This window comes from Stenella coeruleoalba (assembly GCF_951394435.1).
Source record: "Stenella coeruleoalba genome assembly, chromosome: 14".
NCBI lineage: Eukaryota > Metazoa > Chordata > Mammalia > Artiodactyla > Delphinidae > Stenella > Stenella coeruleoalba.
In genome coordinates this window covers 61,306,186-61,326,833 of record NC_137160.1, presented here as the reverse complement: position 1 = coordinate 61,326,833, position 20,648 = coordinate 61,306,186, and the positions used below count along the sequence as shown (strand labels likewise).

The 20,648-nt window shown below is 45.6% G+C and overlaps 2 protein-coding genes across 6 annotated transcripts in view; both read right to left on the bottom strand.

Annotated features, from left to right (window-relative positions):
• GNAL (G protein subunit alpha L) overlaps window positions 1-20,648 on the bottom strand; it is a 90,736-nt gene that overhangs the window by 5,986 nt on the left and 64,102 nt on the right. The gene's annotated exons all lie outside the window — the stretch shown is intronic.
• Window positions 6,904-8,113, bottom strand: CHMP1B (charged multivesicular body protein 1B). The gene has a single exon (XM_079942864.1). It carries the CDS (start codon window positions 7,982-7,984, stop codon window positions 7,385-7,387), a length of 600 nt encoding a protein of 199 aa, XP_079798990.1. The 5' UTR covers window positions 7,985-8,113; the 3' UTR covers window positions 6,904-7,384.

Below are 20,648 nucleotides of genomic sequence, written 5' to 3'. Positions count from 1 at the left end.
TTCGGTGGGGAGATGAGCCACCCCCCTTCCCTGTGTATGGATGTAATAAGTTGAAGCAGAAGTGGTCTGTCCTCTCGGCAGGGACATCTAATATGAGAAGGTGATACAGATACAGATCATCTCCGATCGAAAGGGCTGGAAGGAACTGAAAATCAAACCAAATATGAAGCCTTCAGCCCTGGTTAGAGGGTAGGAGGCGCCCGATTTCAAACACGATGCAGACAGGGTGGAGGGGGTGGGTGAATCTATTCAGATGGTAATAACGGGTTAAGTAGAAACAATGACATGTGGTTAACAAAAAAGACATCAGAAGTTGTTGAAAGATCAGAGACCGCCTTCCCGAGGACACGTGGGAGTACCTTCCTGACCACTTCCTAACCGCGACTAAGGAAAGATATACCATCTGTCCCCACCCCTGAGCCCGGGGTGAGTGTCCAGGGTTCCTTCCAGCTCTGGTACTTAACCACCTGAGACCTGACCGGCATCAGTGAACATTTCCCAGAGCATCTTCTGAATTGTTACTGATGGTGAATAGTCCTCTGAATTCATGGATTTCAAGTTTGTGCAATGGAAGTAAAATGTGAAAATTCCCCGGATGTGAATGTTTCCCTGGACATTTGAGAGCCTCTCTAAGGAGTAAAGGCTAGCAGTTGATTTCTGCCAGACTTTTGACTTAATCTTTGGTTCAGTTGGTGTATTTCCCACACGTTGTAGTAGGACTTCTTCAAACTGGGGCTCTTAAGATAATATATAGAGAGAGGAGTTGTAAAAGGATCTTCCAAATCATGCACAGAATTTTGTATGACTAAAATTTAAAAGGTTTTGTCCCTAAATATACCACTGCCTGTTATGCCATAAAATTAACAAGATCTAAGAATTCCACTTGTAGACCATTCACTCCCACTAGATAGAGTCGCAGGACAATAACAAAATACAATTATAGAAAGTCACCCCCCGGACTTCGCCGGTGGTCCAGTGGTTAAGACTCCGTGCTCCCAATGCAGGGGCCTGGGTTCGATCCCTGGTTGGGGAACTAGAGCCCACATGCCGCAAGTAAGACCCGGTGCAGCCAAATAAGTAAGTAAGTAAATAAATATTAAAAAGAAATGTCACCCCACCCCCACCCTTATGGTCACTTTAAGAAAAGCAGTTAAAAGGCAATTTACTTTGATTTCTCTTCACTGTTTCCTGCTACAGCTGAGGATATTTGTGTTTACAGATGTGTTTTTATTTTGGCCACTGGGATCCCCTTCTGCTCGACATGGGCACGAAACAGCAATTCACTCTTCATTTCTCATCTGTCTGCCACCCCAGTAACTTGGGTTCTTGTGGGCCGGGGGCGGGGGTTGAGGGGGGGATGGTGAAAAGATGAAGCTATCCTGTTAAGTGCCTTTGAACAACTGGATCTCAGGAAAGGCACCAACGACGTTTAATTAAAATGTACTTAAAATGATTTCTTTTATGAAAAATGCAGCAAGTCGGAGCTGTGTCAAGCCAAGTGTCAACTACAAACTGGCATTTTCCATTGGCCCTTGCCATCTACCTCTACAAGGATTAACTCTTGTGCTGCTGCAGCTGCTGACTGTCAACACCCCCTGAAAGGAGTTCAGGTGGACAGCAAAAACAAGGCACTCTGTGCTCCAGGAAAAACTGGCAGAACAGGTCTCCAGAGAGTTGGATGTTTTCAGAAGCTGATTTTATGAGCCCAATTCTTCTATCTGTTCATATCTAGAAAAGCACTAAAATCCTTCATGGTGACGACTGCTCCTCGTGACTAGCAGAAACCTTCTGCAAAATAGTATGTGCTCAGTTGCATGTACTCCCCCTTCACCAAAATCACATCTATACTGACCTTCCCCCGCTGCCTCTTTGGAGCAGTTTCTCAGAGCTATCTGGGATGCTGTCTCCCGGGCTGTAGTCCTCATTTTGCCCCAAATAAAACAACTCGCAACTCTCACGTGCATTTTTAAAATCGACAGAAGTAAAAACCCTTTTCTCAGTGTCTTACTGAAATTCACTTCATGATGATGTAAAAAATTTGATGTAAAAAATACTGGAGGAAAACGTTAGCAGTAGTGACAGAGCATCAGCCTGATCTAATGTGCAGCAGGGCTGAGATCCAGGCCACGTCAGAGGTGGTCCTCGGACCAGAGCCTGGGCATCGGGATTGCGGCTGAGCCAGAGCCGGGGTGGATGAGTGACCCACGTGCCCTTGGATGTCTCAGAAGCATCATGCCTTTTCCTCCCCTGCCCTGGCCTGTCCTCTCCCGTCACCTGGATGGCACACCTGATGACTCACATCCTGTTCCCGCCCTCAGTCAACCCTGAATCTGGCCTCCGAGCCCTTTGCAATGCGTCCCATCTCTTCCTTGTTCTTCTTGATGTCAAACCCTCCACTCCAGTCAAATCCCCACGTAGTTTTCGCTTTTCAGACCTTTGTGTAATCCCCACTTTTTTTTCTTTGAAGCCTCAGATTGAACCCAACCTCTTCTAAGAAGCCAATTCCACGGAACAGAATTGAGAGCCCAGAAACAAACCCACACACATACGGACAACTGATGTATGACAAAGGAGCAAAGAACATACGGTGGAGAAAGGATGGCCTCTTCCATAACTGGTGTTGGGGAAGCTGGACAGCTACATGGAAAATAATCACACTGGACCATTACCTCACACCCTACATAAAAATCAAACTCAAAATGGATTAAAGACTTGAACGCAAGACCTGAAACCACAGAATTCCTAGAAGAAAACGTAGGCAGTATGCTCCTTGACGTTCGTCCTAGCAGTATCTTTCTAGATATGTCTCCTCGGGCAAGGGAAACAAAAGCAAAAATAAACAAGTGGGACTGCATCAAGCTAAAAAGATTCTGCACAGCAAAGGAAACCAGCAACAAAACAAGAAGACAACATGCCAAATGGGAGAAGGTAATTGTAAATCATATATCTGATAAGGGGTTAATATCCACACTATATAAAGAACTCACATGACTCAATAACAAAAAAACAAACAACATGATTTAAAAATGGGCAGAAGTGCCAAAGAGACATTTTTCCAAAGAAGACATACAGGTGGCCAACAGGCACATGAAAAGATGCTCACCACTGCTAACCATCAGAGAAATGCAAACAAAAACCACAATGAGATACCACCTCACACCTGTTAGGATGGCTGTTATCAAAGGCAAGAAATAACAAGTGTTGGTGAGGATGTGGAGAAAAGGGAGCCCTTGTACACTGTTGATGGGAATGTAAATTGGTGCAGCCACTGTGGAAAACAGTATGGATACTCCTCAAAAAATTAAAAACAGAACAACTACTTATGGACCGGCAATTCCACTCCTGGGTATTTATCCAAAGAAAATAAAAACACTAATTCCAGAAAATATCTGCACCCTAATGTTCATAGCAGTATTACTTACAATAGCTGAGATATGGAAACCACCTTAAGTGTCCATCGACAGATGAATGGATAAAGAAGATTATATACACACACACACACACACACACACACACACAAAGGAATATTACTCAACCACACAAACAAGGAAATCTTGCCATTTGTGACAACACAGATGGACCTTGAGGGTATTATGCTAAGTGAAGTAAGGCAGATGGTGAAAGAAAATACAGTATGATTTCATTCATGCGTGGACTATAAAAAAACAAACAAAACCCCCAAATAAATGAACAAGCCAAACCAAATAAAAACAAACACATAGATACAGAGAACTGAGTAGTGGTTACCAGAGGGGGAGAGGCAGGGGGAGGGGGAAATGGGTGAAGGGGATCGACTGTGAGGTGATGGCTGGAAACGAAATTTTTGGTGGCAAGCTTGCTGTAGTGTGTACAGAAGTAGAATGTTGTAAACATGAAACTTATGTGTCATAAGCCAGTGCTACTTCAAAAAAAAAAAAGGAAGAAAAGAAAAAAAACCAGTTTTAGGACACTATAATCCCATCCTCCGTGTAGTTTGTTTCATGATTTGATTAGCTCGGAGCACACCTTACATCGTGATTTCCCCCCTTGTATAAGCTGAGGTATAAAACGGTGCGCAAAGAGCACTGACATTACTCATCTTGATGACTCTATCACACCTGTGTACACTTGTGTATTTTCCTCTTTTTGCTTGTGCCTTATCTACCTAACTCCACTGAAGACCGTTTAAGGCAGAAGCATGTCTTTATTTCTAGAAAGAAGCCCCAGACAGCCAGCATCTGACACACCTCAGTCCAAATCTTTTACTGTATTCAGTTGTTCTCAACAAACACTGCTGAATTGTTTGTCCTGACACCGTTCAGGAGGGATGGAGGATGTACAAACCCTAAAGAGCAGGAGCAAATACCTCAATTTGGAGAAACACGATGAAGGAAGAGGACAGGGTGGTCCTGAGGGTACATCTGGGCTCTGCTGAGGGCCCCTGCACCCACTGTGATGCTGTCACCGGGGAGCTCTGGGCGTGGTCACGAGTGACAGCACCCAAGGGAGATCTGCATTCACACCTACTGAGCTGGGTATACCACCTGATGCCCAGGAACCATGACTGAGATGCACTGGTCCTGCCCCACAAGGAACCTACTATCTGGTTGTAGGAAAACAAACCCCGGTACACCAGGCAGGCACCGTCTCATTCCAACCAGTTGATTAAAAGAAAAAAAAGAGATGGGGGCCTGCGCATCAGTTTGTTCAATGACCACAGGCTCACAGCTTCTTGCCAACAGCACCTGAGGTCCTGAGCTTTGGATTTTGGCTATGGAAACGCTTCCAAGAGGGTGTCATGCCTGTTGCAGAGGAGGAATCTAGAACATGAGGTGCCTCACTTCTGCTCAATGAGGTGAGGTTGTCTGGCTGACCCTGAGATCACGTTCAGTGAATAAGGTTGTCAGATGGGTGCTTACTTTAGGCGGCACCCTTTCAAATCGAAGACAGCAGGGTGGGCACACGGCACCCTCATCTGAAAGGCACACACACATTAAGTCTCCTTCAGGAAGAAGCATCTGTAGTAAGAAACGTCTCCAATAGTGCAGTTATCATCTGAACTGAAATAAACTAAATAGTTCCTAAAGTAAACTTAAAAGTTTATTCTAAATCCATTTGGAAACTGTGAATTTGAAGGCAGAAAAATACAAAGGAGAAATAAGAGCAAAAATTATACTAGTAGTTGCATGGAAGATGAACCATTTCCTCGGTATGTTTGAGCTGGATCCTTTTGGAAACTCTCTCTTGAGCCTAGGCAAGTTTCAGTATGAGGAAGATCCTTGTTGCCACGAAGAAACTATTACAGTAAAGAAATAACAACTTGGGCTTCTAGAAATATGCATGCAAACAGAAATTCAGGTGCTAAAGGTGAGTCTGGAAAAATACTATGCTTTCTGAACCAAATCAACCTCTGAATTCTTTTTCCTTAAATAGCTTTGTAAACAGGATGTACAGTAAGTATGCAATAACATGCAGTTTAAAATGATTTATTTGACAAACTTCTGTGGTTCATATTCCAGCATTTCATCAACTGCAAAACTGAGGAAATAATTCATGGGCCTGGTATGCTTTTGAAAATATTTATGTTTCATAAAAATGTACATTCATATAGTTTGAAATGAACATATTTTAAGAAAGTTCAAGCATATATAAGCATTGTTTAATCTCACAAAATATATTAGTTTTGTTGGGAATTATCTGCACTATAAAAGGGTCCTCAATTTACCAAAGGATCAACACCAAGCTATTATTTAAGTTGTAATGATGTTTTCAGTCTAAAGAGGGGTTAGGACTCATGCTGTGCTCACCAACAGCTGCCTCTGGGCAACCTTGTGGATGAAAGGTGACACCAAAAGGGACAAGTTCTAGAAAGAGGATTTGGGGCAGACGACTGGCAGATGTCCCTTACAGAAGACTTTGGAACAACATCCAGTCAGACATAATGACACTTATATACGAGGGCCAGTCCTCATCTGCACACAACTCTTCATTTTTTTTTCCCCCTTAATACACACACATTCATACAGTAGGACATGTTGTAACAGTGAATACTTGGTTCTCAATCTTTCAAAGGGCTTGGAAGAGTCCGTTTAATTATTTTCTGAAATACTGGAATTCTCTCCAGTGAAGGGAAGAGGGAATTTAAAATATCCTTAAGTGTTTAACTTAGATTAATATGCTCGCCAAGGCAAAAGCAAGTTGCTGTTCTCCATGTTTTGCGGCTCTGAGAAAGTGGTAGCAACAGGCTCTGCTTTTTCACTTTCACTTTACACACCACCATTCCAGAAAGATGGAAGGCAGCACATCTGGGCTCTGGCCTGAGAGGGTCGAGCCTACTGTCTGACCCTGCATCTGTCCTTCCCAGACTTCCATGTGGCTGCATGTATGTGTAAGGGATTTGCATGGCTAAGCCAAACACTCCAACTTGTATTTTCGAGGTTTTAAAAGAGCTGTTGCTTTTAAGACAAGATAATAAATGCAAATAATTAGAACCTAAAATGCAGTTCTAATTTTATTTCTATTTTTGATTAAAATCAAAACAAAACCTACACACACACAGTCCCAGGGCTTTCTCAAACCAATCAACGGTTCTTTGGCAACGTCAGAGTAATGTGACTGTCATGCTAATTGCCATACTTTAAAAAAAGTCTAATTAAATAGGAAAATAACTAGAAACATAAGAGAGAAGTTCACTTGGAAAAAACTGTCATACTAACGTTAAACCTTGTAAATCTTAAACCCATAAATGAACACTTTTCTCTTATGATAAATGGAAGTTACGTGGCATTTCCAGTTATAAAGACAACTACCATAAGAAAAATTTATAGGACGTAAACAGTAACTGAACATTATGCAGGAAAATCGTAAAGTAATTTTAGTGTAAGTTATGAGAACAGATGAATAGTCACCTTTAGTCTGGATCTGATTACAATAAACAAAGGGTACACAGAATAGCACTGCCCATGAAATAAATCTCTTAATGAGGTGTTGATAGCGCTGTAATCAACCTAAGTAATCACCTCCCGTCAACTCTAGATATTATCGATTACACAAAATTAAAAAGAAAACCTTCAATTCTGGTAATTCGGGCAGAATACTGAATACACAGGAACTAGAGTTTTGACCACATTTTTAAGAAAGATTCATATACGCCAAATTAACCAGATCTGTTAAAAGGCAGCTATAAAAATACACATGATAACAAGCTATACAGAACTTTCAAATCCATTTAAGAGTGGAGAAGGCCTGGGACGTCTTCGTGTATCTGGAGAGCACTGTAAAACCCAAAGGTAGAAGCATCTTGAGGAAGAGCAGTTCAGCATTCCGGCCGGTTCCGAGTTTCTAGCGTAGAGTATCCGTCTTCGAAGGTGGCTGCGGCCGGGACGCCTGAGAGCGGGTTCCGCGGTCACACTTGGTCCCGCAGGCGGGCCAGCCTCTGGGACAGTTCGTCCTGCTCGGCCGAGGCCACGCTCGTGCCCACGGAGCCGGTCTGGCCCTGCGGCAGCTCCATGTTGAGGTCGAGGCCGGCCTCGTCTGCCATTTCCTGCAGCAGCATATCCACCTGGCCCTGGGGAGTGGTCAGCGTCGTCGTGCTGCTCATCGTGTCCTCCATCTGCTGCGTCTGCACGTCCAGCGTCTCGAACTGGTGCTCGAACTTGTCCATCAGGGCGGAGATCTTCTCGAGATTCATGGTCTTCAACGTCGCGTCCATCGACTTAACCACACCGGCCATCGACTTGGTCACCTTGCCCATCGTCACGGCCGTCTGGACCCTGGCGGCCACCGCGTCCACCCGCGCGCTCATCCTCAGGAAATTCACCGCCTGGTTCTTCTGGCGAATCGCGTTCTCGGCGTGAATCCTCGCAACTTCCATGTTGCCCTTCTGAATGGCCTTTTTAATCTTGGCCTTTTCGGCCTTTTCCTCCTTGTCGCATTTTTTGGCACTCCTGCCCAGTTCTTTGGCCGCGAACTTTAGGTTGAACAGGTGTTTCTCCATGTTGGACATGATCGGACGGCTCCCGGGGGTCGGCGGCCGGGGCCGAGGTGGAAGCCGGAGGAGGTAGGAAAAGAAAGACCGCTCCCGGCCGCCGCTCCTTTGTTTTGGTCCCACTTCCCGTTTCTGCAGCACGCGGCGCAGACCGTGACGTCATCGCTCGGCGCCGGGAGCGGGGCAGGCGGGGCGCACGGCGTAGGGGGCGGGGCTCCCGGACCTGGACGAGGCGCACCTGGGCCCAGGCGGCCAGATGTTGCAGCGCTTACCGCGGCCCCTCCGACCCCCGCGCTCGCCGTCTGCACCGAGTCCCCCCCGCCCCCCGCACCAGTTGTTAAAGAACTGAAGCATTAGTAAATTAACGGAAATGCGTGTCCACACACTTTCGTAGGCACGGACAGGATTGTCTGGAGCTGCACGTAAAAACTGTCCAAACTTGGTGGCCTGAGGTGTCCGGCCAGAGGCTGGAAACCAGGAAGCTGTCCTGAGGTTAGCAGACCACAGCCTTCTCCATCTGCTCTGGCAAATTCCACTTTCTCAGGGGAACGTGGACCGTTAATAATTAAAAGTACGAAACAGAAAAAGTTGTATCACTGACCTGCGCCTCGGTCTTTGAGGACAATCTGGTTGCAGCCTGTGACATCCTTTTACTGCAGCGGGTGAAAATACCTTCTGGTCCGCGGACCACCTCGTCTATGCTGTGGCTGAAGGTCAGCTTGTAGATGAGTTGCCAGCAACTCCAAACATACAAAAATCCTTGTGTGGTTTAGTAATAAAAGACCCATCTTTTGCTGACATGATTCTGTTTGATATTTTATAAATATCCAAGGAACTTCACTCACATTTCATTTTGACACGAAACTGTCATTTTAAATTATGCAGGCAGAGGATGGTGAAGTACTGGGACCCACACCCACTGGCGTAGATCAAAACTGTCACTATGTATTATACCCTTTAGAAGTGCAGGCTTTCAGATGGCAGCAGACTGTGCTGTGGCTTTTTTCTTTTGGGAAGATTCCTCCCGTACAGCAATAACAACATAGCAGGGCCCAACCTGCCCTAAGGAGCTAGGCTGAAAATGAACTCTGAGAGTAATTCTGTTTGAGAAAGTTTTAATCCAAAGTCTCACCATCCCTTTGGGCCTCGTGTGATAGTTTGCCAGTGGTGCTGTTGCACATGCATTTTCCTAAAACGCAGCTCTGGTTATATCACTCTCTTGCTCCAAAACCTGAGCAGAAAGGCACGCGGCGAACACGGTCCCCACCCTCCCTTTTCTTTCCCTCCTCACCTAGTCAAGCCAGACTGAGCTTGGAGGCTGAACACCATTTGTGTCACTTGGTCAGTGTGGATGAGGAGGGATGGTCCTCCGGACACTGTCCCCACTGCCTGGGCTTCTAGCCGTCGCATCTCTGCCTATTGTGATCCTGCCCTTGCTCAAAGCTGCTTCTCCAGGACCCCCGCTCTGTGCTGTCCCCTTACCCCGCACAGCACACATGTCAGACTGCCTGGCATGGGGTCCGGGTACCTATTATATATTACGAACTGCGTGGAGGCAGAGAACAGTCTTATTCCTTTTTCCCCCCGTGGAACCCAGCACACGCTCTGCAAACAGCAGGCACTGAACCCAGTAAGGTTTTGCTGAGTTGAACTGTGGCTGAGAGGGGCTAGGACGTTACCCTCGTCAGCAGCTTAGCCAAGATTACTTTTTTTCCCTAAAGCAGAACTCTTTCTTCACGTGAGACATTCCTAGAAACAGAATATAAAAGACCAATAAAGGGAAGAAATCTGTTTAAAGTGGGGCTTAGAGGGCCCCACCCCTTTCACTGCTCACCCACTGTCCCCCCCCCCCCTCCGCCCTTTCTTTTGGGTCCCTTGCAGTCAGCAAGCCAGTTCCTTGACCGTTACCCATGGCCTGTTCCATTACGTGACAGGGTTTGGAATATAAGCATGAGAAACCTTGACAGATTATGAGGATAATGACAACTAACATATTAAGTCCTGATGTGCTGGGTTGTTCTGGCCACTTTGCATGAACTGACCCATGTCATCCTCACAAACCCTAGGAGGTAGACGCTGTTAACACCTCCATCCTATGGGCCAGGGAACTGGAGCACAGCACGCTAAGCCACTGGCTGGGTCCACAGCTGCTAAGCGTGAGGAATGGGATTCCAGGGCTGCGGTGGGACAAGTAAGAAACAATGGGGGATGCAGTAAGTTAACATGGGATCCAGTGGAGTTATCATTTCTACTTAAAGGAAGAGGTTGATGCAGCAGGAGTTGTTTTGAGACAGCTGAGGACTGGATTGACTGCGAGGTTAACAGGAGCTAAGGAAGGCTGCTCAGAGAAGTTGACAGCCCCCGAGGCTACGCTTGCTGACCGAGGCGGGTCTCCTCTGGCTGCTGGACAGCCTGGACTCCAGACTCCAGCTGAGGACTCCAGAGGCCCGGGCAGACTGGACGCCGAGGGGAGGCTGACCTTGTCGTGGGCCTGCTTCCCAGGCCTGGCCCTCTGCTTTCTTCTCTGACACCTCAGCCACCCCACCGTGCTCAGTATGACCCAGGCTGAAGCTCTCATGGTCACTTTCCGAGAGCCAGCTTCCTTCTGAGCCCAATGTCCCAACGACCTGCTGACCCTGGAGAGCTGGGGGTGCAAGGCCGTTGCCAAGTCCTCCCACTGACTGCTCGGTCCTTCCCCCCAAACCTGCTCCTTCTGCTAAAGGGCATTCCATGCACCCAGCTATTCAGGTCAGATTCTTAGGAATCATCTGGAACCACCCGCTTTTGAAAGTTCACTGCTTGGCACCAGGTACCAGTCACCCTCGGGGACACACGGAAGCTCAGTGTGTTTCTGCTGAACATATGACTGCAGGCGAAGGACCCGGCACTGGGCACATACCCCCTTGGTGACCATTTCCAGGAGTGCATGACATACACCACTGCACCTATTATATATATAATTTTCCTCTCTATTCATTTAGGAACACAGCCATAATGTGAGACTCCGAGACTCCTCAAACCTTGGGAAATCGCAAAGCCATTATCCTTCAAATTATATTAACATGATGTCCAGGTTGAAAAATGAAAACAAGAAAGCGTTAGAAGGAAACAGAAAAGTCGCCCCTGAGTGGACTGCCACGATGCTCCGCACAGGGGCAGCTGGGAAACGCCCGGTCAGTGGTTCTCACGGTGGCAGCACAGCCCGAGTCCCCCTGTCCTGATGGTCTAATCACACGGACACAGGGATTCTCCTGCTCTATGCTGAACACCTTACTGATCTGACGACAGGCTGAAAATGAAACCTCAACACTCTGGGCTCTAAAGACTTCCGGGATTTCCCTTGGTGCAGAGGAAAGCAATCCCTACTGCACCCAGCCGTTCACAGAAGGAGCCTCCCCACCCCTTCCCGATCCTCTTTGCAATAAAGAACAATTTGATTCAGAAAACAGCAATAGCAGTAATTCCTTTTTTTTTTTTAAGACTCTAAATATTAATTTCCCCCCTTGAGTTTTGTTGAAACATAACTCCAGATTCTCTTCAGTTTGGTCTTATTTTAGGACGATTTTGGACTTTCCCAACAAAAGAAGCAATGTGAAAGCAGGAGGGGGAGGCCTGGGTGTGACCTTGACTGGGAGTCAGGGCACCGGGCGCTGGTCCCTTCTGGTAAAGCTGGGTGATTCCTCGTGTGATCTGGTGTAGACCAGCTCACTTCTACGGGCCTCAGTTTCCTCAATTGTAAAACTGGAAAAGGAGGACCTAGGGTCTAACAGTCATGTCTTCATCAGGTCCTGGAACCGGGGGAGGCTGCTTAAAACTATTAAATTAAAAAAAAAATCCCTGAATTCAAATAATTCAGGCAAAGTCTCAAAATAGTGTGCTTTGGCCAAGATATGAAACAGTGAAGACTCTCATACACTACTGGTGGGAGTGTCAGTAGATATAACCTCTCTTTTTTTTATCTAATAAAGTTAAAAAGTGCACCCCCATGAGCACCAGTTCTGCTTGCAATGACCCACCCCAGAGAAACGCTTGCATGTGTGCCCCAGGTACAAAACAAGACGTCATGACCTAAACCTAGAAACAACGTAACTGTGAACAGAACAGAGATATGAATTGTGGCAGATTTTTACAATCGAATACTGCATAGCAATGAAAATAAATAGCTATACCCATACTCAAAGCATGAATACATCCTAAAAACTTAACTGGAGCAAAAGGAACAGACCAAGATGGTATACATGGCATAATTCCATTAAAAAAGTCCCTAAAACAATCTGTAGAGATTCTTCTTAAGATTTACTTAGAGAAAAAAATGTGCTGTTTAAATTGCTTTTCTCCCGGCAATTGTGATGGTGTTGCCAGATCTCGTGTGGAACGCACAGAGAAGATTCAGCAAAAAGGAGAAGGCGGACTGTGTCTATCTTTATGTTACTCCTCCACATACAAAAGTTTGTAGGAAGAAAATCTCCTCCTTTGGTGAGAAAATCTCCTCCTCCTGCCTCAAAGGGACAGATGAACATAAGCAGAGAGTAAGGAACTGTGGTCGGAAAACAAAGACCTGAAATATTTCACGGTCTGCGACATGTGCCTGCACGCCTCTTCCCATCACTCTTTCCATTCGTCACTGGGAATCTTTATTCTGCTACTTTTTCTTTAATTTTAAGAAAAGCTTATTCCCTGCATAGAAACATGTTGCAGTACCTAACAGCTGCCTGGCTGCCTGATGGGAAGTAGGTCATCTTGCGGCCACTGCTCTGGGTCAGAAGGGATTTCAGGACCACAGCTCCGGGGCAGGTGGACAGGACTGCTCGCCGGTCCAGCCAGGCTGCAGAGGGGACCGCTCTCCAGGAACCTGGAGGCTGACGGTTCTCACACAAGTTTTTTTTCCCTTAAACTTGAACATTCAGCTTACAAGCCGTACGTTAAAAACAGCTACTGTGCACCCTGGGCAGTAAATCTGCTACACATCACAGCCCTGTCTAGGCCTGCTCTGGCAGCTCCTTCTGGGAATAATGGAAACATTAGAAGCAGAGCGTCCTCAGGGCTTGGTGGGGTTGAGTGTCAGGACCCAACCCTGGGCCCCTCATTGCCGCTCCCGGTACCGGTGTGTGCAGCTGATACACCCACATCCTTTATCGGTGCTGTATCTGACCCATCCCGAGACACAGCTTTTAAGTAGCATCCTGTCACAGTTAAATTAAGCTTAAGTGGGTCATGTGATTTAAAATACCCATGGCCACAGAACAGAGGACAGTGCTGACAGCCATGTACTCTGAGAACCACTTAAAGTCCCTTCAGGTCTAGTTTAACCCACACCGTCCACATAAAAGAAGGAGTCCCGGGCCATTAGTGCCCAAGCTCGAAATTTCTTTTGTTCAAGGAGGAGCTGCAATCAAGCTTTTGAGCCAAAATGTAAAGCTTTTGTTAGTTTAAGCTGATGTCTTCAGTTAGGAAGCAAAACAGGACGAGAACTCCACTATAACGTAACTCAATGAATCCTACTAGAGATAACTTAAAACTTCATTTAAAACGTGAAAAATCCTGTTAAAAAAGCCAGATACTTGTTAACACTTCTACATTGCTATAATTACTACGATAGCCTTCAGTTTCTCTGAGGCAGTGAACACCTGTGGTCTGAAGGAGGCCAAAGGTAGGTATTTTTAAAAGCAGTGTCAGCTTTAAAATGGTTTTGAACTGAGTCATCAGATACAAGGTATCTGAACTCAAATATACTGGCTACGCTTTCTTATTCTACTGTTTGGTGGACTTGGGCCAGACTCTTCCAGCTCACACCTGTTTCCACAAGTACTGCCTGGCTCGAGGCTCGGGATGTACGGCGGGGGTGGGAGGTGGGGACAGGTAAGTAATCCACACACGTGATGCATTTATACTGTTCCACAAAGCAGAGGGGTGCATTTCCCCCGCATTTCTTTTTTTGGAAGGGTCGCCACAATTGGGGCACAGAGGTGCTGGCGGAGCTTCCCTGATAAATCTGCCCAGTGAGGCTAGGTTCTAGCAGATACTTCTATTCCAGGAACCACTAGGCTGCCTTGAGGTATGTTTAACTGTGTCCTAAATATAATAAATCCCAGCCAGGGTTAACATCTGGAAAACAATACTTAACAGTAAATTCTAGCATACTGCGGGAGAGAGAAAATGTATTTTCAGAGCAGTTTAGGGGTTAAAAGAGAGTTCACAGCTCCCTGAATTTCAGCTTACACAAATAGGGGAAATGCTGCAAATTCTTCAATGTCTTTCACATGAAATAAAGCAAGGAAATAGCACAGGTGGTGTCCACCGTGTCGTGTGTCTGCCACAGCCCCGGGACGCAGGTCCCACCACCTCCCAGGTCCTGGAGAGGCAGCTGACTGAGGGCAGGCCAGCCTGAGAAGCAGGGGGTCAACTGAGGGCTTCCCGATGCAGACAGCCTTCTGTAGGCCCAGGGCCGCCCTGTCGTCAGAGACCAGATACACCACTGTGTCACACCAGCACACCATGTATTAGAGGAAGAACCACAGTGAGAAACGGGCCCTCCAATCTGTGCTCACTTCACGCCAAATTTCTTATTTTAGAAGGGATCTGAGATGTCGTTACACATGGTCAATTGAGGATAATAAAATGTATCCTTTCTTGGAAAAATGATGTAAGTCTTGTCAGTTTTAGAAGAGGATATATTGGGACTTCCCTGGTGGTGCAGTGGTTAAGAATCAGCCTACCAATGCAGGGGCATGGGTTCGATCCCTGGTCCGGGAAGATCCCACATGCCGTGGAGCAACTAAGCCCATGCACGAGCTACAACTACTGAGCCTGTGTGCCACAACTACTGAAGCCCACACACCTAGAGCCCGTGCTCCGCATTAAGGAAAAGCCACCGCCATGAGAAGCCCGCACACCACAACGAAGAGTAGCCCCTGCTCGCTGCAACTAGAGAAAGCCTGCGCGCAACAACGATGACGAACGCAGACAAAAATAAAATAAATAAATAAATTTATATATAAAAAAAGAAGAGGATATATTTAGTTACTGCATACATCTTAGCAGAGAGTCACGGCAAAGTGACTTCCTTCTGAGCCCCCGTAGCTGGTATGAGGAATCCTTCATTCCTTCTCCTCAGAAACAATGCCCGGCCCTCGAGGTTCACATCGATGGAGAACAAGATGGGAAACACTGAGTACCAAGCACTTAACTGTGATCACGTGGATAAAACGGTTAGTGAGCACATGGGAATTCCATCTGTGCTTAGTAAGTTAATATAAGAACAGAATGAAGCTTGTATTTGAAAGGTAGCTTTCTGTTGGTATCATGGAGTCTAATTATTATGTGATCAATGGAATTTGGTGTAAGGAAGAAGGACGGTTTTACTTTCTTCCTTTTTTGAAAGCTTTCTTTGATGTGAAATTACCAAAGGGCAGCTCCTCCACTCCCTGAATCATACTTGAAAGACTGTAATTACATTTCTTGACAGTGTGAACACATGCTCACTGTTTACTGGAAGGAGGGAAGTCCTTATGTAATGTACTATTTACTAGAGCAGCCCGTTTTCTCTGAGCAGAAGTGAATGCTTCTGCTCGAAAGGAGGCCATGTGAAAACAGGAACCAGCCTTTCGTCCTGTCAAGGCTGAACAACAGTCATTGTCTGATTAGACCACATTTGTTTCTCCTTTCATCGTACGATGGACATTTGCGTTATTTCCACTTTCTGGCTATTCTGAATAATAAGATATTGTGCCTTTATCTGAGTTTTAGAGAAAGATGAATTCTGTATAAATGAGAATGAACAGTTAAAATGTAAAAGTCCATTCATGTAACAGTTGCTTTCTGAACACCTACTATGTGCTGGGCTTTGTTCCAGGCATGGTGGGGAACAGCCAACAGTGGCCCACTGACCCATTCATAACGGAGAGTTTAAAATACCTGATTAGATTTACTTATTCATTCAACAAATATTTAATGAGATGTTACTGTGTTGGGCACTGTGTGGAGAAGAACAGCTCAAAATCCTATGGAAATAACTTCTTATAAAATTACCTGCCAGTTTCCATAAAGATATTTTTTAGAGATATCAAGACATCTTTTCAGTATGGGAATCGTATTTTGAATCAGTATTTTTGTTTTTCCGTTTCTCCTCTTCCCCTTTCTTTCAGCAGCATACCTGTACTGCCAGTTCAAGCACACAGGTGAGACAGAGATCCTTTTATAGGGTCAGGAGCATTCACTTCTGTGGAGCAATCGTTCACCGCTTTTGAACGGAGTCTCTCTTTTTGCTTTTTCCTTGGTATTAAATAGAATCGCCCTGAAATTAGGCAGATTCAAATGATCAGCAGTCTCCATATTAATTTTACTGTGGTGTCCAAATTAATCTAACAAGCCAGTTGCAACAGGGGGTCTCAAAGTGCATTTAAAGCACACAATTCAGTGGTTTTCTTCGTACTTCCAGACTTGTGCAACCAGCTCCACGATCACTTTTAGAATTTGCATTGTTCCAAAAGGGCACCCGGTACCCATCAAGCAGGTCCTCTCTTAATCCGCCCCCTCAACTCCCCTCAGCCCTATGCAACCCTAACCTACTTCCTGTCTCTACAGAAATACTTATTCTAGGTATTTCATATAAATGGAATCACACAGTATGTGGCCTTTTGTGTTTGGCTTCTTTGACTTATCACATCTTCAGGGCTCATCCATGTTGCTCTGTGTGTGTCAGTGCTTCATTCCGTTTTACAGCTAAATAATATTCCATTGCATAGAGAGACCACAATTTGTTTATCCATTCCTCAGTTGATTTGGATTGTTTCTTTTTTTTGGCTGTGCTGCGTGACATGCGGGATCTTAGTTCCCGCAACAGGGATCAAACCCGTGGCCCCTGCATTGGGAGCACAGAGTCTTAACCACTGGACCACCAGGGAAGTCCCTGTCTTAAAGTTTTGGTATAGATGTATGTTTTCAATTCTCTTGGATGTATACCTAGGAATTGCTGGGTCATACGGTAACTCTGTGTTTAACTTTTTGTGGAACTGCCAGACTGTTTTCCAAAGCGGCTGCACTATTTTACATCTCTACCAGCAAAAATATGAAGGTTCCAATTTCCCCACATCCTCGCCACATTAGTTTTCATCTGACTCTTTGATTCTAGCCATCCTAGTGGGTGTACAGTGGTGTCTCATTATGGTTTCAATTTGCATTTCCCTGAGAGCCAATGATGTTGACCACATTTTCACAGCTTACCGGCCACTTATATATCTTATTGGGGAAATGTTTCTTCTGATCCTTTGCTCATTTTAATATTGGGTTATTTATCTTTATTTTAAAATAAATTTATTTTATTTATTTATTTTTGGCTGCATTGGGTCTTTGTTGCTGCGCGTGGGCTTTCTCTAGTTGTGGTGAGCAGGGGCTACTCGTCATTGTGGTGTGCGGGCTTCTCATTAAGGTGGCTTCTCTTGTTGCAGAGCATGGGCTCTAGGAGCACGGGCTTCAGTAGTTGTGGCATGTGGGCTCAGTAGTTGTGGCTCGTGGGCTCTAGAGCACAGGCTCAGTAGTTGTGGCGCATGGGCTTAGTTGTTCCGCGGCATGTGGGATCTTTCAGGACCAGGGCTCGAACCCGTGTCCCCTACATTGGCAGGTGGATTCTTAACCGCTGTGCCAGCAGGGAAGCCCTATTTATCTTTCTGTTATTGAGTTGTAAGAGTTCTTTATCTATTCTGGATACAAATAACTTATCAGATACATAATTTACAAATATTTTCTCTTTTCGGTGAATTATCCTTTAAATTTCTTGAACTATGAGGACCTCTATAAAAAAACCCCAACTATCCTGGTTTTCATTTGCAAACTATGTTTGATACACGAATGTGATAAAAATGAACAGTTAAGGAGAGCGACTTCAGAATCTGAGAAAATGGGTGTCCTTGTGAAAATCCACTTATTTGTAAGCTAGGATCCACCCTCATCATCTTTAAAATTTATTCTGTGGCAGCACCTGGCATGCATTTCATGCTCACATAATGTTTGTTAAACTTTTAAACCATAATAGTCTCTCACAATCTTTAGGTTTAAAATGTGAAATCCTGGCTAAATCAAGTAACAGCCTGGTAGTTCTATGTAGTCGTGGGCAGTTTTGTTTCCTCCTCTGTAGAATGGAGATAATAAACTCTTTGCGTTTGTGTGAGGATGGATATGTTAACTCATATGATGTGCATGGTAAGTTTCTATAACAATGGGCTATTCTGCAGCTACACTTGGAAGCTGAGAATTACAGGACACGTCTCTTAACATTACTCTGCAGCTGCACATCTTATTAATAGTTAGTAGTATGAGTGGTTTTCAGCCTGAGTTCCCTGGGCTCTTTGCAAGTGTTTCACATAATTCAACAAACACTTAAAAGAATGGTAGTAAAAGCCTTCCACATCAAATGTCTTATGTGCCATATTATATACTTCATGGGGTACTACCAATGCATTACTCTGTGCTGCTATGTTATTTTTCTGTAGACTTCTGATCACATCTATACTTATGTATATTTTTCTTCCCCCTACATTTTATTATGAAAAATTTCAAACACACAGCAAACTTGAAATAATTTTACAGTGAATACTTGAATACCCACCACCTAGATTCTGCCATTACCATTTTTACTGTACTTTATTTTTAATTTATTTATTTTATTTATTTTTGGCTGCGTTGGGTCTTTGTTGCTGTGCCCGGGCTCCGGACGCGCAGGCTCAGCGGCCATGGCTCACGGGCCCAGCCGCTCCGCGGCATGTGGGATCTTCCCGGACCGGGGCATGAACCCGTGTCCCCTGCATTGGCAGGTGGACTCTCAACCACTGCGCCACCAGGGAAGCCCAGGGGCTACTCTTCGTTGCGGTGTGCGGGCTTCTCTTTGCGGTGGCTTCTCTTGTTGCGCAGCACGGGCTCTAGGCTCGTGGGCTCTAGAGCGCAGGCTCAGTAGTTGTGGCACAGGGGCTTAGTTGCTCCGCGGCATGTGGGATCTTCCTGGACCAGGGCTTGAACCCGTGTCCCCTGCATTGGTAGGCAGATTCTTAACCACTTCCCTGCCACCAGGGAAGTCCTTTACTGTACTTTAAAAAGTCACACATCTACCCCATTTATCCATCTTATTTCTGATAATTTCAACAAAATTGCAAACACCAGAATGCCTCCTCCTACATGATTCAGCACCCAGGTCATTAGCTAAAATCAATGTTTGTTCACAGTTCACTCTTTTGATGTAAATTTTGATCCATAGAAACCCAAATTGTGAGTGTACGTTTGCTGAGTTTTGACAAATGCATACACCTGTGTAACGCTAACTCTTATCAAGACGTTATGCACATGTTTTTAGATGTGCAGTTTTGGGGAGAAAGGACATCTACTGCTTAGACGACCAGCCCCGTCCAGCTGCAGGACCTCGAGGTGAGGACAGGGCACCCGCTTCTTCAGATGCCACTGAAGCTCGGGCTCATGTGAGGGTCAGAGTCCCGTCATCACAGTTGGAAATGTGACACATTAAAACATTTAAGCATCTATCTGACTTTACCTTAAGGAATGGGAGGAGTGGTTAGGGGCTGCTAGGAATTCCAGTTGGTGGGAAATTTCTTGCATTTCTCCTTTCCACATTCCTGCATAATTAACTTAAATGTTTCCTGTGATTGATTATAAGGCCAACTCGAAAAAACCCATTTCTGCTACCTTTTGCAGCTACTCAACCACATAAACCAGAGTATTTCCACACACCCCTCCCCCAGCAGGAGACCCTGGACGCTGAGCCCAGAGGAGACCAGCCGCCATCCATACCCACACTACACAGGTCATATAGTAAGTTAAGTGTTACCAGTGTGAACACTGAAAATTTCACTCTACTCAAGTACCACTTTGGTTTGGTATTTGATGCATTTCATTCTGCTGCTACAAATTCTGGACACTAGCCCTAATTTTTAACCTGGGCCCCGTGGAGACTGGGGTTTCCTGGCATCAACTGAGTGGCCACAAAGGCTCTGGGGGGGGCTCTAAGGGCGACACATCCTGCACCTCAGCCCTGCGGAGCCCTCGGCACGCTGGCATCCCACGTGGGATACTGTTTGACAAAGGGTCTAGCTCTAAGGAACATGAGGAAGAATAGCTGTAAGGCAGCAAAAACATGTGTGCGTGTGTGTGTGTGTGTGTGTGTGTGTGTGTGCACGCACTTAACACTATCTGGTTCAATGGCCCTATGTCCACAGCCTTCAGAATGAATCTGACAATACATAGTGAACAGGAAACTCGTTCCACCTGCTGGAAGGGGCGAGGACGTGGAGTCCTGCCGCCTTTACAGGAAGTCTGAGGACCCATGAGACAAGGAACGGGAATCCCCCAGGATTCTCCGCTCAGGGGAGTAGTTTTTCCGAGAGGTTTGAAAAGATCCATGTATACAGTGTGAAATCACGGAAAAAAAAGGTAGTCTTTGTTCCTGGTTCCTGACACGGGGCTCCTGAAACCCGTGAAATTTCCTAAGTGAGAGGAGCATCTTTTGTTCTAATGGGGTGACTCTGGGTGGGCTCCTGGTTGAGGGCTGGTCACCAGAAAGACCAACCTGTGGTTAGAAGCTGGGAATTTTCAGCCCCACCTGCATCCTCCAGGAAGGGAGGAGGGGCTGCAGACTGAGTTAATGATGTATCATGCCCCCATGGGGAAGCCTCCACAGCAA

Bases quoted from the DNA above. Each gene is read 5' to 3' on its own strand.
- CHMP1B (XM_079942864.1), bottom strand. From the start codon at position 7,984: ATGTCCAACATGGAGAAACACCTGTTCAACCTAAAGTTCGCGGCCAAA.